A 26,123-nucleotide genomic window follows, 5' to 3' on the forward strand; every position below is an offset into this window, starting at 1 on the left:
GTAGGGCAAACCCATAACATTTCAACCGGATTCAACGTGTTCGAGTAGAGCGCGGACCTGCACGCGCGGTGCCGCGTCGAATCCTTGTCGGGTGATTCGAAGACAAGCTAATTATGGAGGGAGCCGCTCTTCAAGAATGACTAGAGACATTCATGAAGTTTGGAAGTTACCATGAAAATAGTTTATTGGACACCCGAACAGTTATATAACATTATTCTATGAAGACATGCCTCATTCCTTCCTCAACTTGCCTGGAAGCTCGACCCATCCCACCCGTTCTGGATATTGTACTCGTCCTCCTCCGTCGTGCCGTGCAGGACCTCGTACCGCACCATCTCGCCGCACACCCCATCCCCCCTCGCCGCGCCGTCGCACTGCCCATTAACAAGACGCGCGAGCCGGTTGCCCACGTCGCGGCCCTCGTACCAGGCGCCCTGCATGTAGCCGAAGTAGGACGCGCTCGTGTGCTCGCCCGCGAACCAGAGCCGGTCCATGTTGGCGCGCAGGTTCTGGTGCTGTTCGAGCGTCGTGCCGCCCGGCCAGCACGAGAAGGAGAAGGAGCCGTAGGCCCAGGGCGTCGTACCCCAGCGCGGGTACTGGAACGCCGTCGGCCCGGGCACGTCGACGTCCGGGAACATGGCGCGCAGCACGGCCATGACTTCGGCTTGCGTCTCGGCGTCCGTCATGCGCTCGACCCGCTGCGATTCGCGTTCGGTGACCGTCACGAAGATGGCGTGCGAGCCCGGGAAGAAGCCCTCCTTGTCCAGGGACTGCCAGATCGGGTACCAGCCCCGCTGCACCGGGTCCGCGTACAAAAAGAACTCAGTGTCGGTCGGCCACCAGGTCTCGTCGAACTGCAGGAAGATCTTGGTGTACGTCCCCAAGAGGAACGACTCGATGGCGACCTGCTTCCACTCGGGCAGCGCGGGCTCGAAGGAGACGACGTCCTCCTGCTGCAGCACATCGAGCGAGAAGGTGGTCACGGCGTAGTCGGCCTCGATGCAGGAGCCGTCCTTGTTGACCACGACGACGCCCTCGCCCGAGTAGCCGATGCGGTCCACGATGGTGCTTAGGTGTAGGCGCGGGTCGTTGGCCGCCAGGAACTCCGAGGCCTCGCCCTTGAGCCAGGTGTTGTGGCCGCGCTGGTCCACGATGAAGTTGTTCTCGTCGCTGAACTGCAGGAATGTGAAGTTGGAGACGGCCGCGTTGAACACCAACGATGTCTCCTCGGGGATGTAGGCTTGTTCGCCGTCTACGTAACAACGTCAGCTGGGTTTACAGAGTGGGAGTGTTACAAATGTTCCCGACACACCATACAGCCACCACTCGACGGCATCCGCGGCCTGGGGGTACTTTCGCTGGTTCGGTTTCCAGCCTGCATGGGTCAGACCTTCGCGCATCGTGCGGTCCTGGATGTTGTCGGCCAGCAGTTCCCCGGCTACGGCCACCATGCGCTCGACGGCCTCCTCGTACTCCTCGATCTCGGAAGTGAAGTCCACTTTGCCCGTCTCGTTGTACGTCAGGATGGCCGAGACGTTTGAAGGCGTGTTGCGGATGTTCCACTTCTTTTTCTGTAATAATTCGGTCAGCGGACGTTTGGGTTCTGAAGTGCAATCCTCGATAGCCCGTGACATAGCAATGTCCAGATAGGGTTTTCTTTGCCACCGGGCTTGCCTAGCCCTTGTGCCCAGTTGGCGCCGCACTCGACGAGTAGCGGTTTCCCGTCCGGCCCTTTACCAAAGTTCTCATGGTGAAGTCTTCCGCCGATCTCGTCCTTGTATTCCACAAGGATAAAATCGGTAACTGACGCATTGGCCAAAGTTTGCTAGAGCTGTTGTTAGATCGACGGCAGGTCGGGGGATAGAAGAGTGTATAGCGCACTGCAATAGTGATACTGGTGATGCCTGCGCCCCTATAAGTCGTCTTCGTTAGCCCACCATACCTGCACACTGGAGACGATTTCCTTACAAGATGGCCACCTTGGTCTTCTGGCAAGTGCCACTATGGCGATGAGGATGTTGTTCCGCAGGTATAACGGTGGCCGACGCACCAGGAAGAGTAACAAAGAGAGACTGAGGTGCTATCAGGTTGAGCAACGCCACAACGCTGCCGAGCTTGAAGAGAAGGGAGACATGCTGACGGGCTTCCTGTGTAACGGTTTGTCTGAGGTGCAAGGTGGTTGTGTGGAACCGAGAGCAGTTGACGTGTGTAGCCTCTGCCCCTTTTATATACTCGACCTGAGCACTACGAGCAGACCCCTCTCTCTCCATTCAGAGACCGGAGAATGCATTGAACGGGCGGGCATCGTCTCACACAGAGTCCTAGTTGCCGTCTTGGCGCTTCTTTTTTATCCGCCGCCCCGCCCGCTGGGAGCATGGGTGTTTTGCGATAGCTAAAAAGACGGGCATGTGCGAGTATCTAGGGGATCCCAGTCGGGCCCTCCGACACCGACATAGCGGTACGAGGCGGGAGGACTAACACTTGCTGGAGGGGATATTCCGTTCCATGCTATTTTGCTCCCTGGAGATGCGCCAGGTCCAGCCATGTCTGGGGTTCGCGTTTCCCATGGCAACAAAAGAATGCAATATGGACTCTCTGGAGTCTACTGAGCCGTGCCGCTCTAGGATATCCCGTGTCTCTGATCTAAGACATCTACCCGAGTAAGACATATAGCCGCTTTGCATCGTCCGATCCGATCTTTTCGTGTCGCCCAAGATACTTCCAGCCACGTCAGTGATCCTACAAAACTATTTTGCTTCTCATATACCGGGACAGCACTAGAAGTAGCCTGCTTTGGATACCTACTACTCCCGCCCTGCCTTGGCTCAACCTGACATCAGCCCCAGATGATTGCGACGTCAAATACATGGTTTCAAATCAAATGCAGCAGTTTACTACTTGGTAGAACCTCACCAAAATATGGGTTACACAGACGGTCGATGGTGGCTGCACAGGCGGCAGATGTCTCGGAACTGACAACGACGAGAGATCGGCTCGGATCTAGTGATATACACAAAGGAAACACCCGGCTGACCATTTCCAAAATCGTCAATTGAGCGCCGCCATAGCTCGATAGTGCTTGAGGTCCCGTGGTGGCGTGATGTAGATATTGATGAAGCAAGTTCTCCTTTTAAACCGCTATTCACCTCTCGTCCCCAAAATGCGGGGCATGAGGGAATGTGATCTTGGAATCTGAGGGGTGGCCGGCCTCTTTCACGCTACAGCTCGGGCAACAAATGCATCTGAAAAAACGAAAATATGGATTGATATAATGCTATTATCGGAGTGCATTCATAGCCGCATGGAATATGCAGCACGATATGCGTCGTACATTGGGTGGTATCCAGATGAGGAAGGTCGACGGATAGAGGAGGCAGCTAAACCCGAGGCTCCTCCCCTAGAAGCTGCTTAGTGGGGGTTGGCGGCCGTTGGCGCTGTGGCCAGTGACAGTCACCCCCAGCGACACATGCCAACAACGTCTCGCATCCGATCATTGACTCAGCAGTTAACATCACCACCTAACCTCCATTACTTACTCGAGGGTAGCATCCCATCAAACCCGAACTGGCTGGGTAATGCACTCTTATCACCTTCTCGAGAGGGGCGGCCACGACGTCGATGGCGCTGCAGGCGCAGATATAAAATTGCAAGATGGCGCTGCCCAGCGTCATCGCATTCCCCCAACCAGCCCGCCGCTTGCTGGCAGCGCTGTTCGCCCGCCATGAAGTTTGCGCTTTTTGCCGTGGCGTTCTTTATCACCCTTTCGCTCCAGCGCACTTTGCAGCACAGAACAGACCAAACAGACTTTGGCGCACCGCTTCAGTTCAAAAAGGATGGCACATTCCAGATTTCCATCTTTGAGGATCTTCACTTCGGAGAAAGTGCGTATCAATTATTGATCAAGATCCCCGCCGATCTTCCCCTCCCCGCCGCTCCGCGCTGATTAGCCTGCAGATGCGTGGGACAGCTGGGGCCCCCAGCAGGACCTCAACTCGGTCAAGGTCATAAACCAGGTCCTCGACGCCGAGAAGGGCCCCGGCCTGGTCGTGCTCAACGGCGACCTCATCACCGGCGAGAACACGTACCTGGAGAACAGCACCGCGTACGTCGACCAGATCGTCGGTCCCCTGGTCGAGCGCGGCCTCTCGTGGGCCTCGACCTACGGCAACCACGACCACAGCTTCAACGTCACCGGCGCCACCATCCTGGACCGCGAGCGCCGCTGGCCCAATGCGCGCACGATGCGGATGGTCTTTGGCGACGACGCGGGCGTCTCCAATTATTACCTGGCCGTGTACGACCCGGCGTGCGCCAGCCCGGACGTGTGTGCGCCCGAGTTGCTGCTGTGGTTCTTCGACAGCCGCGGCGGCTGGCACTACCAGCAGAAGGACGCCGAGGGCAATAAAATCGGGCAGCCCGACTGGGTCGACGTCAGCGTAGTGAACTGGTTTACGCAAACCAACGCCGAGCTGACGAACAAGTACCAGAAGACGATCCCGTCGCTGGCTTTCGTCCACATCCCCACCAACGCATCGCTGGCGCTGCAAGAGGCCGGCGTCGACGGGCACCGGCAGCCCGGCATCGACGACGACGCGCCGCTCGCGCAGCAGGCGCAGGGCTGGTGCCCCGACGGTCGGGACGACGGCACCTGCGCCTATGGCGGGCAGGACGTGCCGTTCATGCAGGCCGTGACCACGACTCCCGGACTCATAGCCGTCTTCTCGGGCCACGACCACGGCGACACGTGGTGCTACAAGTGGGACGGCGTACTGCCGGGCATGACGGTCGCGGGCAACGGGCTCAACCTCTGCTTTGGGCAGCACACCGGCTACGGCGGGTACGGTAGCTGGGAGCGGGGGTCTCGGCAGGTGCTAGTCACACTGGACAAACTCAAAGAAGAGCAAGCGGTCGAAACGTGGATCCGTCTCGAGTCTGGCAACGTCGTTGGTCATGTCTCGCTGAATGCCACGTATGGCCAGGATAGATACCCCAAGACGCCGAACACCAAAACCTCCTGTCCGACTTGCAACTACACCGTCGTAACGCCCATACCGGGGACGAAGCGAAAGCGCGCTTTGAGTGACCCGGTTGATCTGTAAAGGGGTAATCTACAGATTCGACTTGGGAATGGTTAAGGAGGATGGATCACGCGATAGCGACACCCAAGTCACGTAGCCAGGGTATGTATCATCCTACCCATGTACACGTTTTTCCGTCCTATGAACAAATGATTTGAATTCATATATATGGGGTATACTATACTACATAGAAAGATTACGTGGACAAGACATGAAAGGCCGTTCCCTGTTCGCAAGCAATGATACAGCTAGTCGAAAGAACCAGCCGATGGCCTTCCCTTCACGCGCGTCTCCGTCTTCTTCAGCGGCTCCGTGTCCTCGTACTGCACCTTGACGTCCATGGTCCGCATGATGCCGTTGTACGTCATAATGGCCTCGTCCGAGCCCGTCGGCGTCGACCCGCGCACCTCGACGTGGCCTGAGTGGTTCGGCGAGTCGAATCCGCGCAGCGGCTTCATCGCGATATTGTTGCCGTGCTGGTTCTTCGGCTGGTGGTGGAGCGACCGGGTCCGCGACATGTCGCCGCCGTAGGCTTTCTTGCTGCTGAAGTTGCGGCTGCCCTGGCCGTACGGGTGGCTCTTGCTGCCGGCGCCGGGGCTCTTGGGGTAGTAGTCGTCCTCGCTCGACAGGGCGAAGAGCGAGGGGAAGAAGTGGCGCAGCAGGGGCCGCAGGGCGGGCGCGCAGGCCGTCACGATGGCCGTGTTGACCTCGACGACGGAGAGCACCATCTTGATGTCGTAGAAGGTGTCGCCGCTCGGGTCCGGGTAGTAGAAGAGCTGGATCACGCCCCAGATGCGGACGATGCCGACGATGGTGACACTGGATGGGGGTGTGTTGGGTTAGCCAAGGGGAGGGTTTTCCGATGCTTTCACGACATCACCTTGGATAGGAAGAGAAAAAAGGGGAAAGGGCCTGAGAACTTACACTCCACCCATCGCGAAGATGCAAATAACCGCAATCTTGGTCGCCCTGCGCATCTTGAGGCCGAGAAACACGTAAAACGGCAGCGCCACGACGAGGACGTCGGTCAGGATGGTGATGCTGGAGATGGTGACGTGGAACGCATTATCGATGCACCTGGCGTCGGCCTTGGCGGCCATGTCCCAGTTGGCCTCGATGGGGAGGCACTGCAGCAGGACGGCGAAGAAGATGGCGACGGCCTGGAGGGCGGTGAAGGTGATCAAGCCAAAACAGGCCCAGCGCACGCCCCGCCGCAGGCCGCCGACGCGCAGGATGAAGACGAGGACGGAGCACTTGACCAGGGCCAGGATCGGGTTGTAGAAGATCTGCGAGAGGTAGAACCACCAGAGGCCCGGGGCCGGGTCGAAGTCCGGGGGGACGTCGGCTTTGTGCCAGCCGAAGTAGCCGAGTTTGGCGTCTGGATGGGTCGGGTTAGATGCCTGACGAACTTGTGATGATTCTGTTTTCGGTACTGCACTTACACATGTAGAAAGGAGGGGACATGAGCAGCGAGCATAACTAGTCACGAATTAGTCGTTGTCCCCATGTCCGATGTTCAAGGGCGGTATCATACCTCAGCCGGGACCATTAGTGTATCGTCTATCCAAAGTACAAATATCATAAGTCAGCATAACTATCCTCTACCATAGATCCGGAGTCGGCGATTAGGCATACCCAGGCCCCATTGTCGAGTGACCCGCAGCCGGGTCCATACCCGCAACGAGAAGGCGATGAAAGCAAGCACCGTGAAGAAGACGATAATGAAGAGAGCGACAGCCTGCTTGGGCGGCGTGGGCATGGCCAAGATATCTGGATTCGCCGGGACGGCCATGGTAGCGGGACGCGACTTGCTGTGGCGCTCCGACGCACGCTCGGGCGGAGAGAGAGAGAGAGATGGATAGAACGAGTGATACCCTTCTCCGATGTCTGGTTCGACTAACCGGGCCCTTCGGTTCCTCGCTGCAAGTCCAAACAGAAATGGGATGGGCACCGGACCTTAAAAAGAGAAAACTAGGGGACGGGGAAATGGCGTAAGTCGCCAAGGAGGCAGATTATGGGGCTTCCAGTCTTTTAAGAACTTTGAGCCGCATATGCGCGTGACCCCCTGGCAGGTCCCGGGACTTAACAAGGTCTGGTTGAGGGACGATAATAGAGTGGGATTGGAAGCCGATTGCCCGGCAGAGGATTATTGAAGAGAATACGGTAGCGACACACATTTATGAAGTGATAAAGAACTTTCCCACATATATTGCTTATTGTCCTGCTGCCCTGCTGTCCTGCTGTTTTACGTCTCCGTGTTGGAGGATGAAGGTGTTATGTGTGTGTGTGTGTTACATTACTCGCAGAATCAGGGGGGCACGTCGCCCGCCCGGTCCGCCGATCAGTCAGGCACAAAGGAAAGTCACTAGCCTCCGTTTAAGCTGACTGAACGAGCTGTCCCCCGGGTTGCGCTCCGGGGCCGTGTTGCGATTGGTGAGAACCGACCGAGGCGACCGCGGATGGGCCTTTCCCAGTAAGGGGTCACGAGAATGTGACCTTTGGGAGACATTGCTGTAGTTGGCGGTTTCACAACATTGGTTTCTGTACATAGGCGAGGCAGGGGATGGAGGGGATGGCAGAATTTGACGTATGGAGGTGATGAGAGTGCATCCAGTGTCGTCTGGATGCGTCCCCAGGGTCGTATTCTAATATGGAGAGGCCCGCAATACTGGCGTCGCATCGCTCGGGCTGTCAAGGGTCTTGCTCGGACGCTTTGTGGAGAGGCAGCCCAATCACAGCAGCCAATTTGTTTCTCGTCACAACCTGGTTGATGTTTCGTTTTATGCAGCACCACCCTAATTTGCAACGAATTTCAAGGTCTCTGCTGGGCAGTATATCAATGATAAGAGATAAGCCGGTTATCCGTAGATACACAGGCAGACTATGAACTACTGTGCTGATCCGGGGTTCAATGGTCAGAGTCATCCTGGACATTGAACCGATCAAGGGTTGCACTGTTTGGACCACGACAGCACAGTCAGTTCGCGCAACAAGCGGATGGGATGGGTGAGTGCTTCGGCCCAATGCCCCGGATCGGGTTCCTGAACCAGCTGAGCAGTGCCCTTTTCTGTGCGAGTAATACGACCCTGCTAGTGATCCTCCTGCCCCGCCAGTCTTGGTCGGGCTGAAGCGGCAACGATCGTCATCAGGACCGGTCTTGGCGTCGCCGGCAGAACAGGATGGCACTCGTTCCCAGGTCAGCAGGCCCTCAAATGAGTATTGCCAATATGCGCAATGCAGTCGCGCCGGATAAGTAGGCATAGGGAGAAGCTGCACGAATAAGGCAAATTCACGACTCGCATTTATTTACCAATTATTTGTTCGCAAACTGACGTGACTGCATGCCATTCCATAGTCGGCCGAATCTTGGACGAGCTGGCACGTCCGTTCCTGGCCCAATTATCTCTGTCTGTCGGTCGGCTCGTCACCCGCGGCCGTTTCTCCTCCCCCTGTACCCCTCGTCCCTCGTGGGGCCCCTTTTGGCCTGCAGGGGTATCGTCATGAACCTGGTCAACATCACGGTATGTGGGCCTACGCCTACGCCGGTGGCACAGGTGGTCCATCCCAGGTTTGTCTAGAGCCTGGTCGCTTCTGGGCGCCTCTCACTCGGATTCACTGCCCTTATGGTCATTTTTGAACGCTATATGTCGCGTGTCATATTGCATGCCCAGGCGGTGGTGTTCAACCGGCCTCACAGCACCGAAATGAGGGTGTTGGTAGTTGCTCGATGCCGCGCCTCTTGGGCGCTTGTCAATGGTCTGATATCACGAGCTCGAGGTCTTTCGGGCCACAACTGAATGAGTATTGTCCACGCCGAAGCGGAGCAACACTCCGGTGCTTCCCATACTTCGTATGCATTTGTCCCAAAGAAGCCCGGTTTCCCATGCGTCCATTACTCGAACCGGGTGGTAACCACCGAGAGCACCACCTTTCCTGGCCCTTTCCGATCGAGATTAGTCGTTCTCCACCGGCCAGGGAATCGTTGATATCCTTTCAACGTTCCTCCCGCGTCTGGGTGTCTCAGCTTTACCTCCCCTCTCCAGCTCATCTGAAGTGAATCGGTCATCTGGTCGATCGCGCTGGTTAGGAAGTGACTCGTGTCACGAAAGGGAAACGCCCTGTCCATTCTTTTATTCGCCGATTAGGCATCAGTCGTTCATTCATCTTACCAGCCCGGACTGTGCGCACTCTGTATAATGTTAAGTCCGTCAGCCCATGCTTTCTTGGCGGCGGCCGTTGCGCTGCTGCCGCTGGCTTCCTCGCAGGGTATCCTCCGTGGCAAGCTCACGCGTAGGTTGCTTTCCTCCATACAATGAACAAGACGAAGAGACTGACAATGATCAGTTGCCACCTCTCTCAACATCGGCGCTGCCTTCGAGGCCGTAATCCCAGGATCCAACCGCCCTGAAGCATTCCAGCTCACCGACGCCGTGCTTGCTAACCTCACTTCGCTGGATCTTGCCAACGTTACACTCTTTCGATTCGACGATGGTTCACCGCCTGAAACCCCCAAGTGCAAGGCATTCCCAGGAGAGAGCGCATGGCCGACCGAGGAGACGTGGGAGACTTTCAACGTGCTCACTGGAGGCAAGTTGATCACGCCAGTGCCCCTTGGTGCTGTATGCTACGGCGGAGCCCATTACGATGCCGCCAAATGCCAGGATCTGTTGGACAAATGGAACGAGTCGACCATTCAGTGAGTATCATCCACACGAGGCCCTCAAAGCCGCATGTACTAATGACTTCGCAACAGCACCTTGGACCCGACGTCCATGATGTGGCCCCTCTTCCAGGGCAGCACCTGCCTGCCCCAGAACGCCGGCGTCGCCGGCACGACCTGCGAGCGCGGCGGCTCCCCCGTGTACGTGGTCAACGTGACCCGGGTCGCCGACGTGCAGCTGGCCGTCAACTTCGCCCGCAACACGGGCGTGCGCCTGGTCGTGCGCAACACGGGCCACGACTACGTCGGCAAGTCGACCGGCGCCGGCGCCCTCTCCATCTGGACCCACCACCTCAAGGACATCGACTTCGTCCCCCGGTACAGCTCGGCCGCCTCGTCCTACACGGGGCCCGCGATCAAAATGGGCGCCGGCGTCGTGGGGTACGAGCTGTACGAGGCCGCGGACAGGTTCGGCGTGAGCGCGCTGAGCGGCGAGGGCAGAGTAAGTTGAGCCAAAGGGGCCACCAACTGTGTGTATATGTACATAAGAACGAACTTCTGACTGACCATCGCCACCGAAACCAGACTGTCGGTACTGCCGGTGGCTACACCGCCGGTGGCGGCCTCTCGCCCCTGACGGGCAAATACGGCATGGCCGCGGACCAGGTCCTGAGCGTCGACGTGGTGACGCCCGACGGCCGCTTCGTGACGGCAGACGAGGCGAACAACGCGGACCTGTTCTGGGCCCTGCGCGGCGGCGGCGGCAGCACTTTCGGCGTCGTGACCTCGATGACGGTGCGCGTGCACCCGCGCATGACCTTCTCGGGCCTGACCTTCACCGTGACCTCGGGCACGGATCCGAAGACCGCCGCCGTCAGCAACGAGGTCCTCTACGCCGCGCTCGAGGCGTACATGCGCCGCTTCCCGGCCTTTGCCGAGGCGGGCACCTACGCGTACGCGACCCTGCTGCCCTCGGCGGACGGCACGGGGCACACGTGGACCATGATGCCGTGGCTGATCCCGGGCATGGAGCTGGACGAGTACCGCGAGCTGGTGGCGCCGCTGCTGGCCGACTGGAAGGACCTGAACTTCCCCGCCGAGCCCAACTTCTTCACCACCGACAGCTTCCTCGAGGCCTACAACCACCACTTCCCCTCGGACCAGGTCGGCATGCCGACGGTGCGCACCGCCTCGCGCCTGATCCCGAAGGAGAACTGGGCCAACCCGAGCGTGCTCAACGACACCATCAGCACCCTGCTCGACCTCGTCGCCCAGGGCTCCTCGCTCATCTTCTACTGCATCAACGGGGGGCGCGCTCCCGCGGGGGCCCCGCCGAGCGCCGTGCAGCCCGCGTGGCGGAGCGCGTACATGTTCGCCATCGTGGGCACCATCTGGGACGCGGCCGCGCCCGCCGACGAGGTCGAGCGCGTCAACGTGCGCATCTCGCAGGACTGGATGGCGCGGCTGCGCGCGCTGACGCCCGGCGGCGGCACCTACCTCAACGAGGCCGACGTCATGGAGCCGCAGTACCAGGAGGCGTTTTACGGCTACGACAACTACCAGCGCCTGCTGCGCATCAAGCGCGACCTCGACCCGCGCTCCGTCTTCTGGGCGCCCACCGCCGTCGGCAGCGAGGGCTGGTACGTCAAGGGCCAGAAGAGCTGGCTGACGCTGCAGACGGGCCAGCTTTGCCCGTCGGCGCGTCCGGGGCGGCCGCGGCGGTATAGGGAGTTGGGTTGGATTGGACTGAGTAACCCGCCACTTGCCACATCGACACTTCTTCTAAGTGGCTTCTACCGTTGATTTTCCTAATGTTTCTTAGCTCATTATAGCCTGTGCATTGTCAACCATGAAATACCGAATCATTAGATGGCATTCCTCTTCCAGCGTCCCTAAGGTGGCTAGTCGTGCTTTGTTTCGGGGCCACCGTCTTTGAGCTTGGCCTTCTCTTTGTCTCTTCTCTACCCGAAGGCGGTGCCCCTCGTGAAAGTAGTACATTCCGTGCATATATTGAACTCCGGTAATCTTCAAGTATTCTTCTCTTCCTCATCGTACCTTTTGGTCAACCCCTTCTCACGATGAAGCCAATCACCACCGCGACCACGATCCTCGCGCTCACCGCCAAGGCCGTCCTGGCCCAAGAGAACAACAAGACCTGGTCCGACAAGTGCAAAGTCCTCCAATTCGCCAACGCCGTATCCGACTCGGCCATGCTCAAGGTGGCCTGCGACGACGGACCTGCGTGCGTCCAATTGGATCTGAGCCAATGCCTCGGAATTAAGGACAACAAGCTGGTCGGCCTGGAGAAGTAAGTCGTTTCGTTCGAGTAATATACAGTCAGACATATGAATCTGCGTTTCGGTGCTGACCAATGGATCCCGACGTCTAGCGGCAAGTTCTCGAGCGATGTCGAGGAATGCATCATGTCGCCCCGAACCGGCATGCTGAAGTGCAAGAAAAAGGGCGGCGAAGTCCTCGCCGTCGAGACAGGTAAGTCTTGGCTCTGCCGCTTCCTAATTGCCCAATCTCCGCAACCGGCTGATATCATGTACATAGACTCCCTGATTGAGCCTGACAATGGTGGCATCAAGTGTTTCGGGCATGCCAGCGTGCCCTGTACGTCCGAACTCTGAGACGCACGCCAATCTCATATCCTGAATGCAGTCGATGGCGTTCGTCAAGCAATAACACCATCGGTTTTGCGGGCATGTTGAGACGGTGTATCGGTTTCCCTGGTCTATATATAGTCTTAATGCCATCCACCTCCTCATTTCTGTAACCCATTTTGTAAAAGCCGTCCCATGAGCCGCGTTTCGAACATCTACCTCTCCGTTAACACAGCGCCAGGTCTGTTGGAATTGAAATGATAAGTTCAAGAACGCCGCGCTATATAATCTCGCATTTTCTTTTCCGCTGTGTCGCGCACCCTTCCCGCTCAATTGCCCAAAAACTCTCCTCATTCGTCAATGAACCCCATGGACTCGGCCGTCTGCCACTCGAGGAAGATGAGGTTGAGCCACCGCTTGCCGTCCCAGTAGATGCACTTCCAGTCGCCACTAGCCTGCAGCAGCATCATGGCCCCGCGGACGGGGCCCTTGGGCTGGAGTTTCGTGCGCGCAAAGTCCTCAAAGGCCGGGATGAGGGCCTCGGCGGCGTCGTTATTCATGCTGCCGTGGGCCGAGACGTAAAAGTCAGGCTCCTCGTCGGCGGCGAAGACGGCCTGGCACAGCACCAGCGTGCCCCCGCGCACCTCCGGGTCGGGCGCCGTCATGACCCAGCTGTGCAGCTGGCCCTCCATCTGCGACTCCGCCGTCGGCGCGAGCGGCTCGTGCACCGCCACCGCGTCCGCGCCGCCGCCCGCGAACAGGGCCAGCAGGCCCGCGCCCGTCTTCATGAACTCGGCCTTCTTCTCCGCGTACGTGGCGGGGCGGGTCACGTCCTGCACCGTCTTGATGCCCAGCTCGCAGCGCTCCTCCCAGCTCAGCGACTCGTCCGGGACGAGCAGGGCGATGGACAGGAACAGGGTGCCGTAGATATGGGCCCTGAGAATTATGGGCTTGGGGGCGGCGCCATGACGGGAGTGGTGGTGATGGGTTTTATGCGGTTTTTCTACCACCCTAGTAGGTGGTATTGGCGGCTGTTGTTGTTGTTGCTGTTGTAGTGTTGCGCCGACTGAGAATGGCCGGTGTCGGATGAGGCCAGGCCGCATGCGAAGAGATGAGGCACAGCTCCTCCAGCCAGCAGCACATATACGGCGCGGCATGATGCGAGGTATAGAAGCAGCTTCGACACTCGTCACCAGCTTCGTATCGTAGTGAAAGAAGTGCGAAGAGAGGCGCCAAACATGACAACAGGAAGCGGTAGTCTCGGCTGCGGGCGGCTGGGCGGATAATGACGAGATTTGCCCGGGTTCACTGGTGATTGGCGACGCCCTCAACGTGGAGCTGAAATTGGGTTGGGCCCGTGCGTTGGGCCATCTTGCCCATCTAAGGCCCCCTGTACAAAGCCCTGTAGCGCCTCGTCGTAGCAGTGCAACCCGCTGTATTTCCAAGGCGTTTAGCGACCAAGCCGCCTAGTCCAGCACCAATTGGAAGAAAAGGAGCCGGCGCGACAAGGCAGACGAAGCATTGCTTCGGGTTTGTCAACGCCAAATCCGGTTCTGTTTCCCATGGACTCGCTCAATTGCGCAATTACTCAGGTTTATCTTAGTAAGCCTTTAGTTGAATGGGGGATGTAAATGGATTACAGGGGGGTGCGATTTTGCTGGAGCCTGGATCTTCTGAATCGCGGGGTACAATAGTGACTTAACCCATCCTAGATTCCCAGTAGACAAACCACCCATCTAGGCTGGTGTAGAACTGACTACTCGCAACCACCTACATTCAATCTGTATTAACCCGTCAAGGCTCAATATGCGCGTGCTAGATCTACCCAATGAGCTGTTACATAGTCTCCTAGTCTCTTCAATTGACGTGAGAGGCGTGAAGCGCGGGCTCAGATTGAAGCTCGTCTGTAGTAAGATCATGTCTGCCAAGTGACCTTGAACTCCATCTCTCACTTCCCTGATGTCTGCCCCATACACTGACCAAGAGCTACAGAGCGGTTCAATGAGAACTTCGTGAGCGCTCTGTACGAGTCACAGGCCCTCGACCACTTCTCGGCGCCGCACGTGGGCGGCTTCTGGTGGATGCGGGACGACCGCTACGGCGCCGGGAAGCTATGGCACGACTATCTCGTATACCGAGTGATGAGGGAAACGGACCCGGACGTGGGGCGGTACGTCGAGATCCGCGAGATCGCCGAGGCGTTATTGGCCAGAACCTCTTCCTCGTCTGGTAGTGACGGCCGTCATCGCACTCTGCGCGACATCGTGGACGGCCTTTGCTGGCTAGCCCTCGAGCGCGGCACCAAGTCCCCCGGCGGCCGGCAGAACTGGACAAGCCATCCCCACGGCCACCGCACAGATAGCCCTACGAGCTCTACCCTCAACCTGCTATGCGCCGCGGCCTACTTCAACGAGGTCGCGATCACCGCCACGCTGCTAGAGGAAGGGAGAAGCACACCCGTGTACGAGAGGAACCTGTTCCCGCAGCCCATCGAGATCGCCGCCTTTCGGGGCCACGCCGAGATGCTCGACCTCTTCCAGACCCACATCTGGGCCGTGGCAGAAGCAGCCAGCGTGCACAACGTCAGCCTGCCCGACGACGTCCACGAGGAATGGATCACGTGGTCCGTCGACCAGTGGCCGGGCGCCATCCAGGGCGCCCTGCTCGCGGACGACCTCGCCATGCTGCAGCGCGCCATCTTCCCCCGGCCCTAAGCGCCCACCCGCCGCCCGCGCCGTCCGACTCCAAGTCCCAGCACGGCTCCGCGGCCTTTCCGAGCATCGCCGGCCCCTGTGCCTGGGAGCTGTCGAGGCTGCAGTGTTTCGCCAAGTCGCCCGTCATCTGGGACTACATGACGCAGCTCGGCGCCGCGCACAACTCGCTCCGGGACCGGCTGGAGAGGTGGTACGCCGAGCACGGCCGCCTGGCCATGCTGCAGCACTACCGCGTCCGCTTCGCCGAGGCCGGGTGGTTCACGAAGATGGGGGGCGGCAGGATGCCGCAGGGAAGTCTGGCCTTGACCACGGCTCAGGATCGGGTCTGCAGCCCGCTGCACCACGCGTGCCAGAACGGCTACGAGGACGTGGCGGACTACCTGCTCGGGGATTACGTTACTGCTGCTGCTGGCGGCGGCGATAGCGGACGCAGAGAGGATGAGCCGCCGCCGCCGCCGCCGCCGCCGCGGTCCGACCTGTACCTGGTCGCGGCGCGCGCCGGCAGCCTGCGCATCATGGCCATGCTGATCGACTCCGGTATCTTGTCAAAGGCGTTCGGGGGACGGAGGCTGCTGGCCGAGGCCGTCCTGGGCGAGAACTGGGCCATGGTGGAGCTGCTGGTGCGGGAGGGGTTCGTGTTTACGGACAGTCACCGGCGATTTGCCATCGACGAGGCTTCAAAATCGGGTTTGGATTCGATGGTGGACTACTTACAATCTTGGGAAACGACAGTATTACCTGATGCCCAGTAGGTAACCAACCGGGCATCCATCCTTCATCAGCGTTACCACTATCTTTCCATGGAGACTTACTGTATCCAGTGATCGAGGCAACAGATGTAGGATATAGTGCGTGTGTTGTACTTACATGTACATCAGACCACTACCTTCGGGGTACAGTTGGCCTTTCATCTGCTGGCTCGTCCTCTCCTCTCTTCCTCTTCGGCGTCTTCATAATCCCTTTGTCATCGCCGCCCTCCGTCCAGACGATCCCATCGCGTTTTTCGGGGTTAGTCGAAGGACCTTAGAGCCTGGTTTCGAGGTACTCGATGAACTCCTCCAAAACTTTGAGTTTTTCATAGCCAGGCCGCAGGAGTTCTTTCCTACATTGGTTGAGAAGTGAACGCTGATGGTCCTTGTCCCCTGCTTCGCCGCTTAGCTCGATGAACCGACGAGCAGCGCGCACGCGTTTCGCAGTCATCCAGCTGTAATCCAGGTCCGCCTCGAAGAACGCCTCCAGTATCGACTTGGAGGGAGCGAAATTTCCTGCGGGTATCACGTAGTTGACGTCCGCCCCCAGGGCCTTGAGCGTCTCGAGGACCGGGTCTCCACCGCCCATTGCTGCCGCTCTTGCCAGCGGGGTGAGGCCGCCGGCATCCGTGGCGTCGACCGGGACATATTTTCGCTGTACGAGCATCTCCATGATTTGACACGTCTCCTTGGATGGCGTGGCGGTGGCCAAGAGGTGCAGGAGCGTAACCTCTACGGGACGGCCGGCGCAATTTTCGCGCAATTCCACGGCAGCTCCATGCTGTAAAAGGAATTTGGCGATGTCGTAGTTACCAACATTGATAGCATGGACTAGGGGCGTTGCAGCGATGTCGGCCACCCACTCTGGCAAGATCCTCCCAGGTACGTACGTACCTGAGATCGGGACGGAGTGTTCTCTAAGCAAGTTCCTGCAAACCAATCGGGTACGAGACGGCATCGACATTTGCACCGCGGTTCAGAAGGAACCGCAAGGTGCTTAGATGACCGTTGAGAACCGCGAGGTGCAATGGCGAACAGAATGCGTAGTAATCCTTCAAATAATTGTGGCCTCGGGATACCCACGTACGATGTGATCCCACATATTGAATTGTAGTTCCAACGTCCTCCCATGGTTGCTCATTCGCAAGAATACCACGAAGCGTCGCCCGGGGCATGTGAAACATGTTCTAGTCGATAGACTCGGCATCTGGGCATCCTGACTTGCAAGCAGTGGCATAACGCTTTTTGCCAGCAGCGTCAACCATCTGGAGAATGGAAGTATGACCACGCTCGGCCGCTTAGAAGAGGACATACCACTCGCTGTCTGCGCAAACCGTTTCGTAGACGACAGGGCTTACGATGACGTTCAGCCATTTGCTCGCCTGGGCCAACCTTGCCTGGTTTTGAGCACTGCCGCAATATTGGGCGATCAGAAGGACGGTTTCCACTGGCAGGGCCTCGAACGGACACTCTGTTGGGTCTGCCAGGTCATGGTATGGTGGACTGAACGCACCGCCTTGAAGCTTGGTATCTGCTCCTTCTGTGCGTGGAGATGGAGACGTTCCAGTTTTGCGTTCCGCCATTTTTGATGCTTCTACGTAGAGATGTGACGTATTGTTCGGTGGTAATCGGCTTGTGGTAACAACAGGCGGTTGGGGTCGTTGATATAGGAAGTACTCAACGGCAGCCGGAAACTTATATACAAATCACGACCTGTATTCGGAAATAGCCTATGATGTTTCTTCCGTACTTGAAAAGCTGGTACCGCATGTGTTGTGGGCGGAATAGAGTTCAGACTCACTCTGGAGAACGAGCATCTTATTGGGCGACACTGGAAGCCACCATACCCAAAGCCTTGATTAACGCCATCACCACGCCGTATCCAATCTCCAGCTGTTCCTCTCCAAGAAGAAGCGGGGCGTGCAAGAATACTGCTTTTCCCTCGACGTTCATCTTCCCTGGTGTCTCCTCGGTGATGCGCACAAGTTCCGCCAGCATCGCGTAGTAAACCAGACCACACACATAGCTTCCCACGTCATCCGTATGCCTGACCTCTGGCAGTAGGCGATGCTTTGGTCTTCCTGCTTCATCCGCATTTCTGCTCTTCTTGCCTTGACCATAATGAACACGCGCGAGTTCTTCGTGCCAAGCCTCCACCACGGCAGCTAGGTCGACACTCGTAGCCAACCTCTCGCTGCTCTTGCGCCCCCAGACCTTAACCCCCTCGCCCTTCGCCAGCGTCCTCCGCTCCAGATCCGGCACCTCGTGGTACCCGTCCCGCCTCGCGCTCTGCTCCACGGAATAGTACTCCTGGCCGACCGCGACGCCGATCAGGAGGACCAGGTCGACCGCATCGACATTGCCGCGTACGAGCGCCGGAATGGTATGCAGGAGCCCGTGGTACGACGAAGGCAGTGGAACAGGGTGAGCGACGATCTCGAGGCTGAGGTGCGCATCACCGTGAGTGGTGGGCGGGAGCGTCGACGACGGTAAGCGCTTGATGATCTCGAACGCTGGGTTGGGTAGGTCCCGCGGCTGGACGTGGGAGACGCTGCCGAAGCCGGCGACCAGGATGCGGAATGCGGTCTTGTCCGTTGTCGTGGCCATCTCGTGGGGATTGCGAGCAAGTCTTGGCGGAAATTAAGAGATCAGCTGCTTAGGTAGTCAAGACCATGCTGCAGAACCTCAGTGCGTACCTAAAGTAAATAGCGCTCTCAGGCGGTAGGCACCAACCTTAAGCTCGATTTCTGAAGCTTGCAGTGCCTTCGATCAGGCAGGCGCCATGCAACAGGGTCAATTCACTAGAATTGCAGTGACACCCCAACTGAACACAACGGCATCAATTGACAGCGCCTAAACTTGTTGTTGATATGTTCTTCGATTCGTACATACCTTACCTATCTTTCCTCAAACGAGGTATATACAACACATCAAACAAAAGAGACATCCCTATACATAAGTAGGATGAGAAACGCCGCCCCAGGATGTTGCATGGAAAATGACCCGAGAATAATATGTCGCCGTCGCGCCATTAAACATTATTTCCCAGTTTAGATTCTTCCTCGAGATGTCCTGTATTCCCCCTTCCCAAAAATGCCCGCCAGGAAAACAAGCCAAACCCGTCATATTCATGTCCGCTGTGTCATTAGTAGTTCCCGCGCCGCCTCCTCGCCAAACACGTCCCGCACGTCGCGCACGTGCTGCCGCGCGAGCTTGCGCGGCGTGAAGTTCTCGAACGCGAGGTTCCAGATCTGCTGCGCCTCCTCGGCCGTCGTGTTGGTGGCGCTCACGACGCCAACGTGCTGCGCCATCATGGGGTACGCGCTCAGCCGCGACAGGCCGTAGTCCCACGCGAAGTCTTTGCTGAGCATGTCGCCGCGGCCGCCGCTCTTGTCGCGCGAGCGGCGCATGAAGAAGGTCGACAGCCGCGTCGCGTGTGCGCGGTTGTACACGAGCGCCTGGTTGCAGCAGCCGAACCACTCCTCGCGCACGCCCGGCAGGTTCGGCACTAGCGACGCCTTGCCCGACGCGAAGAAGAGCCAGATGCAGAGCGGCACCGCGAGCCCGCACACGACCACGATCGTCCAGCCGTCGAGGTGGCGCGCGACGGAGCGCGGCAGGCACCAGCGCCGCCCCACGATCAGGAGGACGGACAGGGGGATGGCGACCGCGAGAGAGATGATGTGGGCGTTGTTCTCCTTGAAGCTGGTGCCGCCGGCCCACCCGACGCTGCGATCCTGGTTGAAGAGGCGCAGGTAGATCCAATCGTTGACCTCGCCCGGCTTCGGGACGCCCTTGGTGGGCTTCTTGCGCTCGGGCTCCTGCATCATCTCCCCGACCTTTTTCAGGTGCTTCAGCGTGCGGGCGGCCCAGCCCTCGGCGAGCACGATGTCGTCCTCGAAGACGGCAATGTACGCGGCGTTGGTGGTCTGGACGCAGCGGTCGATGGCGAAGCCGTAGTCGTAGAGGCTCTTGCGCTCGAGCGAGTGCTTGTTGGTGCGGTCCGAGGCCAGCATCTCGAGGTGCTCGAGGCGCTGGTCCTTGACGAGCTCGGGCAGGGTGCTGTTGTAGGTGTAGAGCTCGTCGGCGACATTCAGGTCGTGGAGCTCGCGGTAGCTCTCGTGGGCGGCGGCGGGGTCGGGGACGTCGGCGAAGAAGACCTTGAGGTGCACGGCGCTCCGCTCGGCCCGCGACATCTTGGCGAGGGCGGACCCCAGGGCGGCGTCGACGTACTCTCGGCGGCCGGCGTGGGACATGTTACGGCCCACCGTGATGAAGGTCGCGCAGATGGGGGCGTCAGTGCTCGCCTTGCCAAGGAGCGGGGTGTCGAACTTGGCGGCATCGTGGAGGTAGCTCAGGGCCTCGACCTCGCGGGTCTGGGAGTAGAAGCGATCGTAGCCGTGCTCGGTGGAGAAGAAGATGGAGAGAGGGTCCCGGTAGAAGAAGCTGAAGCCATAGAGAGTGTAGAGCGAAACGAAGGTGAAGAGGACGAGGGCGGCGCGGATGCCCGGCTTGGTGAGGGCATGCTCGAGGCCTGACGTCAGTTTGGTGGATTTGGCAAAAGCGCCAAGTTGGCGAGAGGGAAGGATCATTGCGGCTTTCATTGCCTATTCGGAAGCAAGCATGGCGCGGAAGTGGAAACCTCTCTCTCTCTCTCTTTCTCTCTTTCTCGGCAGGTCAGCAATAGAAATTAGAGGATGAAATAATGATAGCAAAGTCCAAAAAGGCAAAAAAGCATTAGAGACAGTCAGTGGGAAGGGGGGTGGTTGTCTTGATTTTACGAAGGCAAACACGCGGCCTGCCCGCCGGGCATGGGAATTAGGAACCTTAGCGGTTGGTTGGTGTGCGTGTAGTGGTGGGTAGCAGGATGGTCAGAAATGGTCATGCCGCATGGGCGCTTTCGGGTGAAATTTCCCTGATTTCTCAGCCGGCCGCATTGGATCAATCTAGACTGTCCTGCGGCCCAAATGCCCCTGCTCCCTTGCATACACGACACGATCTCAGGGGAGCAGGCGAGCTAGCATCGCGCCCTCATTACGAACTACAGTTGGTTAGTAGGGGGAGACGGGGGGCTTGACTGGCCCTGGCCGGCCCTGGACTAGGTTTATCGATCGGCAGCACACGCAATACACCCGTCTGAGCCTTCGACTGAACTCAGCTGGTCCCGGTCGGTTCGGTCCCGCCCTTGTTCCTGGCAAGGGAGGAAGGGTCCTGTCATGTTCTGTCATGCCCAGCATGCCCCCCCCACAATGGAGCCCAGCGATGATTTTTACGGGTAACGACCTGCATGGCATGTCAATCCAAACAACACCTCACACTATTCATTCCACTCTTTTCGTCGGGTTTCGAAGCAACTTGTGTTTTGTGTCTTCACTATCTGATTTGGCATCTATATAGGCAACGCGCGTGTCCATGTGCTGTTGTCATTGTCATCTGGCAAAACAAAACAAAAAGACGGTATCCTACGACAAGGGCCAATTCTCCGCCGCCCGCAGCAAAATGTGACGTATCGGCTCTTTCTAGCTCAAATGCAACCTCCACTCAGATCCTCTTCCGAACTCCGTAGTATGAGTCTACTGCTCGTTGTATTGTCAGTAGTAGCGAGCCGCACGTCGCATTTGGCGAGCAAACCACTAGTCGTCGTCGGAATCCGAGTCGTCGTCCTCTTCGGAGTCGCCTTCCTCATCCTCCTCTTCCTCCTCTTCCTCCTCTTCCTCCTCTTCCTCCTCTTCCTCCTCGCCTTCTCGTGCTTCGAGGCCATATGCCTCGTAGTAGTCGGCGAGCTGCTTGGTTTGTGTCTTGTAGCCCATGGCCCCGAATTCGGTCTGGAGATTCTCGACCATGATGGGGGCGCAAGTCACAATGACATTGCTGGTGGCCGGGTCAAACACGGGCATGATGAATTGATTGATGGCATCTCGGATCTGATCTTCTGTCACGTTGCGAATCTTGGCCAGCAGCTTCTGGTTGAAATCGGGCTCAAGTCCACGGACAACCCCTACCACGAAATTCTGCGCGGCGGCTGCCCACAACGTCGCCTGCTCATCAGCCTGAAGCGAGATGATCTGGCTAATGGCTCCCTCAATCATGGGCTTCTCCAAAGGCACAGTCCCATCCGCCAGAGTCGAAATGGCGTCCTTGGCAGCGGTGATGGCCTTGGCGGCATTAGGCGAACGGTAAGTCTTGAAGTGGATATAGCCGCCGTCAACTTCCTTCGCGATGAACACGCCGTAAGCCAGACCGTTGCCTCGCACCGCGTTCCAGAGCGGGCCCTCCACCGTCTCGAGGTACTGAATGGCCACGAGCAGAGCGGGGACCGCAGGGTCCGACCACGACGTCAACCCACGGGCCGTGCTGACCGAGAAGGATGAGTCGATCGATGTCATTGGCAACAGCACTGCACCTACTGATCCCGGCTGGCGGCCCTCCTCGTTAAGAAGGCTGTACGGTTTGACGATCGGGGTGTTGGTGAGTGGTGCTGGCTCCAGCATCTGGGTCAAAACATCCCAAGACTTAACGGGCTGCGTGAGCTTTTCGTTCTCAATGTCGGTAATGACTAGAGCCCGGATGTTGGCGAACTGGAAAAGCGACTTCCGCAAGGCCTCGAACCAAGAAACGACAGTATCAGGTTCGTGTTCGAGGAGCTTCTTAAGTCGGCGCAAATACACAGCCTTGACGAGAGCTCGCTTAGATACCAGAAGAGATGTTGGCTCGTTATGGATTGCCATCTCAACCTCGCTAGCCATGGCTCTACCATCCCGCTTCTCGTAAGGAATATCGGCCAGCTGCTTGCTGATGGTTGCCCTGAGCCGTGTAACGTCAAAGACACTGTCGAACATCAGGGTTTTCAGCCAATCAATCGCCTTGGTGTAATTCTCCGGCTCTATCTGCATCTTGATGACAACACTTTCCGTATCTCCGTAGCGGTGCGCAAACTCGATCGAGTAGTCGATAGTATCCTTCTCGAGCTCCATGACGACTTCCTCGAAGTCTACACGCTTTCCATCGCGGAGGATAGGCGTGTTGAAGAAGTAATCGTTAAACAAGCTAACGAGAGGCTTGTACTTGACTGGGATATCTGTAGTGCCCACATGCAAAACAATTTGCACGAAGTTGGTCGGTACGCTCTCGAATTGGATAAACAAGGGACTTCCGGGCTCGGCGTTGTCGATGATTATCTGAGCCGCATTTTTCGCCACTCCGGTCTTGCGGGCAAGACCGGAACGCGCCGTCAAGGATTGAATGAAAGGTATGTACTCGGCCGGCGGGATAGGCCACTGTTGCAGGACGGACGCTGGAATTTCGACGTCGTTCTTCTTCTTCGCCTCCTCTACAAGGCGTTTCTTCTCTGCAAGGCCGTCGGCCCCGAGTTCCTCTTTGCGCTTTTGAATTCTTGCAGTCTCATCGTCCTTAAGCTTGTCCGCAAGCTGCTGGGATGGCTTGCCCAGAACAGAGATATGAGGTGCGTCGACTATCCACTTCTTCATGAAGGTTCGCCATTGCTCGTCTGTCCATGCTTCGATCACATCGTGCTCTTCCAGCGTCTTCATTTCTTGTAATGTTGAGCCATCTCTGTCACCGAAGAGGTAGTCCTGGATGATGTTGTCGGAATAGAAGTCCTCGCGACTCTCAGCGTAATACCTTATTTGCCGCTTTGATCGCAAGATGCATTCCTTCATGTAGGTCATATCCAGAGGTTTCGAGGCTGTTTCCGCGAGAATCGAGTGCAGACGCTTCTCAACAAACTCCAACTTCTCAGTCGAGACTCCAGTCGGCTGGAACCAGATGACACTAGTAGGTCGGTGGTCTATGTAGTAGCTGATGGAGCTGGCCAGTTCTTCCCGCTCCACCATGATGTTCTCCAAGACCGAAACGGATGAACCGCAAAGATATGTCAATAGACAGTCGAGTGCAGTGGAAGATATCAAGTCATTGAAAGGCGGTCCAAAGAACGCAATCACACAGTCGCCAGAGGACTCATCCTCCTCCGGGAATTCAACGGTTTCGACGACTGTTTCCTTGATAGGAGGGGCTTGCTCAGAATCAACCCAGGGTCGCTTGAACGGCGCGTTGGGGGATGGGAATTCGTCCTCAATAGTCGTCTCGAAAGTGTCAAGGGTCGACAGGAGATTGGCATGATCCACCTCACCGATGATGAGAAGACACAGATTCTTCGATGTGTACATCTGCTGATGGAACTCTCTGATTCGTTCCGGGGTGAGAACTCGCAAGGGGTCCATCATACCACCAGTCTCATACCGGAAGCCCACGCCGGGGGGATACATCAAGGCTCGTATCTTTTTGTTCATCAGCTCCCCACTGGTGTTTTGGAGGGCCTGCATCTCAGAATAGACGACACCGGCATCATTTCCTTCGCCATCTATGTGATGAACCTCTGTGAGGCAAGCTTCGTCTTTGAGAGTCGGCTTGAGTAGATGCTCGAGATAGACAGGCAGTGTCTGAGCAAATCCCGCCCACCCAGCCGTCTCAAGGGTATAAGCTGTATGATCAATTGCGGTCCACGCGTTAGTGTAACCGTAGGCTCTTGATGCCAGCTTATCCAGAAGACCTTTGTATGCATAGGTCTTTGATCCGGTGAATACAAGATGTTCCAGGGTGTGAGGAGCTCCAGAGTCGTCGAAGATTTCCGTCGCGAGTGTGAAGTAGCCATAGACCTTGGGCCCAATGCGGTCCACGACTATAACGCGCATGCCGCTCCTCTCAGATTCGTACTGGGTGATGGTGGTAGACTTTGCATAGTCAAGCCCGAAGCTTTGCAGCTTCTTGAAGCGCGGAGAGGCCATATTGGTGCGAATAAAACGGGTAGAGAGATCTTGGGATCGCCTAGGCTGGATGTCAGTATGGTCTTGGGACTTAATAAATGTTGTGGATTAGAATGATTTGGGTACGTGAATATATTGATATGTTGAAAAGGAGGCTTGGGGAGTTTTATGAATGCAACGGCCCTTCATGTAGGGAGACTGCACAACTGCACAGGATGGAATGATGAAAGTTGAGTAAGAGGCCGCAAAGTAGATTTTATGGCGACAACCGCGAGCAGTAGTTTGCTTTCCTGAAGCAATTGAACAGAGTTGTGAGGAGGATGCATGCAGAAGGTCCAAGTTGGCCGTTATGCCATTGAATACACATAGGACTTCAACAAAGGCCATGCATACCAGATATGAACGGGGTACCGATGCAGAACGAAGCCCAAGACAACAGCTAGAAAGCCGAATAGCAACGTTCTGAAGTATGGCAATGGTCTCGTGGTCACGCTGCGATCATCGCTGCCCTAAAGAAAGCACGCTGTGTAGCAAAACTTAGGGACAGGATTGCACAAGGACAATGCGACCAAGCCTGCGACACCCAAGAGCAACACCCAGATACGATGGAGTGTGTGTGTAGTGTGTGGATTGTTTGGAGGAGGGGGTGACGTCTGTTTGGCTTGTGATAAGAAATGACTTACCGACAGTAGCGTGGGCGCACAGCAGAAGGCCAACGAAGCCGTGATGCTGTTGCTAGAGGCCTGGTCAAAGAGAAAGAAATATTTGCAAGCTTAGACCTGACGTGTGTACGGTATGCGATACCTTGCTGGCCCTCCAAAGCAAGTGGCCTCTTGGAAGTTGGTCAGTCAGAGGGGGCATATACTGATCGAACCGGACAGCGAGCGGTGTGAATCCGAGTGAGCGATTGTTCTGTATTCACAGGAAGTAGGAAAGGAATGTCGCGGCACTGGCTTTTCTCACACACCAAGACTCTCGAGCGCAAGTCTGGGATGCCTGTTGAAGAAGCTGGTGGGTTGTATTGGTACCAACGATATAACCTTGCCTGTCAGCTTGTCCGCTGTGAAGAGCTCTCATCGCCCACCTCACCTTCTTACTTTCCCCTCCCCCGCATTGCGATCACCAGTGGAAGCGTCCGATAAGGCGTCCGATAAGCACTAGCCGGCTCTGTCTGACGCTAATAAGCGCTAAGCGATCGGATAAAGTGGTGAGCTACTTGGCTGTACAGGCCTGACACCGCCTGGAGTTAGGCGCCAAAGCATGGCAGCGAGCGTGCTGTTCACTCCGTCATAATTGCTGAGCTGGAAAGATGGCACGAGCTGCCACAGTTGCAATTGCGCCCATCGCCACATATTGCCTGCACGACTGCGACGGCCATTGCGCGAATTGCGACTCAACGTTGATCCCAGGACTTTCATTAGCGACAAAGTGTACGAAGAGACCACGGCTTTCGGCTTTCCCTGGATTTCTGCGCATTATTGCATTATACAACAAGCGACCGTGACCCGGCTCCAGCGCCTAGACCGATCGTAT

The 26,123-nt window shown here is 57.3% G+C and overlaps 12 protein-coding genes across 12 annotated transcripts; 5 read left to right on the forward strand and 7 right to left on the reverse strand.

Moving 5' to 3' along the window:
• Positions 1-242: 242 nt before the first annotated feature.
• PG986_000667 (polyamine oxidase (propane-1-3-diamine-forming)) lies at positions 243-2,270 on the reverse strand (the record flags this gene model as incomplete). The annotated part of the gene is made up of 5 exons (XM_066836889.1): positions 243-1,252; positions 1,313-1,603; positions 1,666-1,825; positions 1,882-1,912; positions 1,969-2,270. The coding sequence occupies 5 exons, from the start codon at positions 2,268-2,270 to the stop codon at positions 243-245; spliced, it is 1,794 nt and encodes a 597-aa protein (XP_066705782.1).
• A 1,451-nt stretch (positions 2,271-3,721) lies between these two features.
• PG986_000668 (uncharacterized protein) lies at positions 3,722-5,099 on the forward strand (the record flags this gene model as incomplete). The annotated part of the gene is made up of 2 exons (XM_066836890.1): positions 3,722-3,881; positions 3,955-5,099. 2 exons carry the CDS (start codon positions 3,722-3,724, stop codon positions 5,097-5,099), a joined length of 1,305 nt encoding a protein of 434 aa, XP_066705783.1.
• A 227-nt stretch (positions 5,100-5,326) lies between these two features.
• On the reverse strand, positions 5,327-6,870 carry PG986_000669 (integral membrane protein PTH11; the record flags this gene model as incomplete). The annotated part of the gene is made up of 5 exons (XM_066836891.1): positions 5,327-5,897; positions 6,003-6,456; positions 6,521-6,557; positions 6,613-6,638; positions 6,714-6,870. 5 exons carry the CDS (start codon positions 6,868-6,870, stop codon positions 5,327-5,329), a joined length of 1,245 nt encoding a protein of 414 aa, XP_066705784.1.
• A 2,413-nt stretch (positions 6,871-9,283) lies between these two features.
• PG986_000670 (uncharacterized protein) lies at positions 9,284-11,541 on the forward strand (the record flags this gene model as incomplete). The annotated part of the gene is made up of 4 exons (XM_066836892.1): positions 9,284-9,368; positions 9,423-9,774; positions 9,832-10,240; positions 10,324-11,541. Coding segments are annotated over 4 exons (2,064 nt in total), but the record flags the coding sequence as incomplete, so codon positions are not given.
• Positions 11,542-11,816: 275 nt separating this feature from the next.
• On the forward strand, positions 11,817-12,371 carry PG986_000671 (uncharacterized protein; the record flags this gene model as incomplete). The annotated part of the gene is made up of 3 exons (XM_066836893.1): positions 11,817-12,046; positions 12,128-12,228; positions 12,295-12,371. The coding sequence occupies 3 exons, from the start codon at positions 11,817-11,819 to the stop codon at positions 12,369-12,371; spliced, it is 408 nt and encodes a 135-aa protein (XP_066705786.1).
• A 323-nt stretch (positions 12,372-12,694) lies between these two features.
• On the reverse strand, positions 12,695-13,501 carry PG986_000672 (uncharacterized protein; the record flags this gene model as incomplete). Its single annotated transcript, XM_066836894.1, has 1 exon — positions 12,695-13,501. The coding sequence occupies one exon, from the start codon at positions 13,499-13,501 to the stop codon at positions 12,695-12,697; it is 807 nt and encodes a 268-aa protein (XP_066705787.1).
• A 649-nt stretch (positions 13,502-14,150) lies between these two features.
• PG986_000673 (uncharacterized protein) lies at positions 14,151-15,058 on the forward strand (the record flags this gene model as incomplete). Its single annotated transcript, XM_066836895.1, has 2 exons — positions 14,151-14,253; positions 14,337-15,058. The coding sequence occupies 2 exons, from the start codon at positions 14,151-14,153 to the stop codon at positions 15,056-15,058; spliced, it is 825 nt and encodes a 274-aa protein (XP_066705788.1).
• A 137-nt stretch (positions 15,059-15,195) lies between these two features.
• On the forward strand, positions 15,196-15,810 carry PG986_000674 (uncharacterized protein; the record flags this gene model as incomplete). Its single annotated transcript, XM_066836896.1, has 1 exon — positions 15,196-15,810. The coding sequence occupies one exon, from the start codon at positions 15,196-15,198 to the stop codon at positions 15,808-15,810; it is 615 nt and encodes a 204-aa protein (XP_066705789.1).
• Positions 15,811-16,081: 271 nt separating this feature from the next.
• On the reverse strand, positions 16,082-17,390 carry PG986_000675 (uncharacterized protein; the record flags this gene model as incomplete). Its single annotated transcript, XM_066836897.1, has 2 exons — positions 16,082-16,682; positions 17,122-17,390. 2 exons carry the CDS (start codon positions 17,388-17,390, stop codon positions 16,082-16,084), a joined length of 870 nt encoding a protein of 289 aa, XP_066705790.1.
• A 235-nt stretch (positions 17,391-17,625) lies between these two features.
• On the reverse strand, positions 17,626-18,414 carry PG986_000676 (uncharacterized protein; the record flags this gene model as incomplete). Its single annotated transcript, XM_066836898.1, has 1 exon — positions 17,626-18,414. The coding sequence occupies one exon, from the start codon at positions 18,412-18,414 to the stop codon at positions 17,626-17,628; it is 789 nt and encodes a 262-aa protein (XP_066705791.1).
• A 521-nt stretch (positions 18,415-18,935) lies between these two features.
• PG986_000677 (uncharacterized protein) lies at positions 18,936-20,399 on the reverse strand (the record flags this gene model as incomplete). Its single annotated transcript, XM_066836899.1, has 1 exon — positions 18,936-20,399. The coding sequence occupies one exon, from the start codon at positions 20,397-20,399 to the stop codon at positions 18,936-18,938; it is 1,464 nt and encodes a 487-aa protein (XP_066705792.1).
• Positions 20,400-21,440: 1,041 nt separating this feature from the next.
• On the reverse strand, positions 21,441-24,611 carry PG986_000678 (zinc metalloprotease; the record flags this gene model as incomplete). Its single annotated transcript, XM_066836900.1, has 1 exon — positions 21,441-24,611. The coding sequence occupies one exon, from the start codon at positions 24,609-24,611 to the stop codon at positions 21,441-21,443; it is 3,171 nt and encodes a 1,056-aa protein (XP_066705793.1).
• Positions 24,612-26,123: the final 1,512 nt, after the last annotated feature.

This window comes from Apiospora aurea (genome assembly GCF_038362705.1).
Source record: "Apiospora aurea strain CBS 24483 chromosome Unknown utg000001l_segment0_segment0, whole genome shotgun sequence".
NCBI classification, from domain to species: domain Eukaryota; kingdom Fungi; phylum Ascomycota; class Sordariomycetes; order Amphisphaeriales; family Apiosporaceae; genus Apiospora; species Apiospora aurea.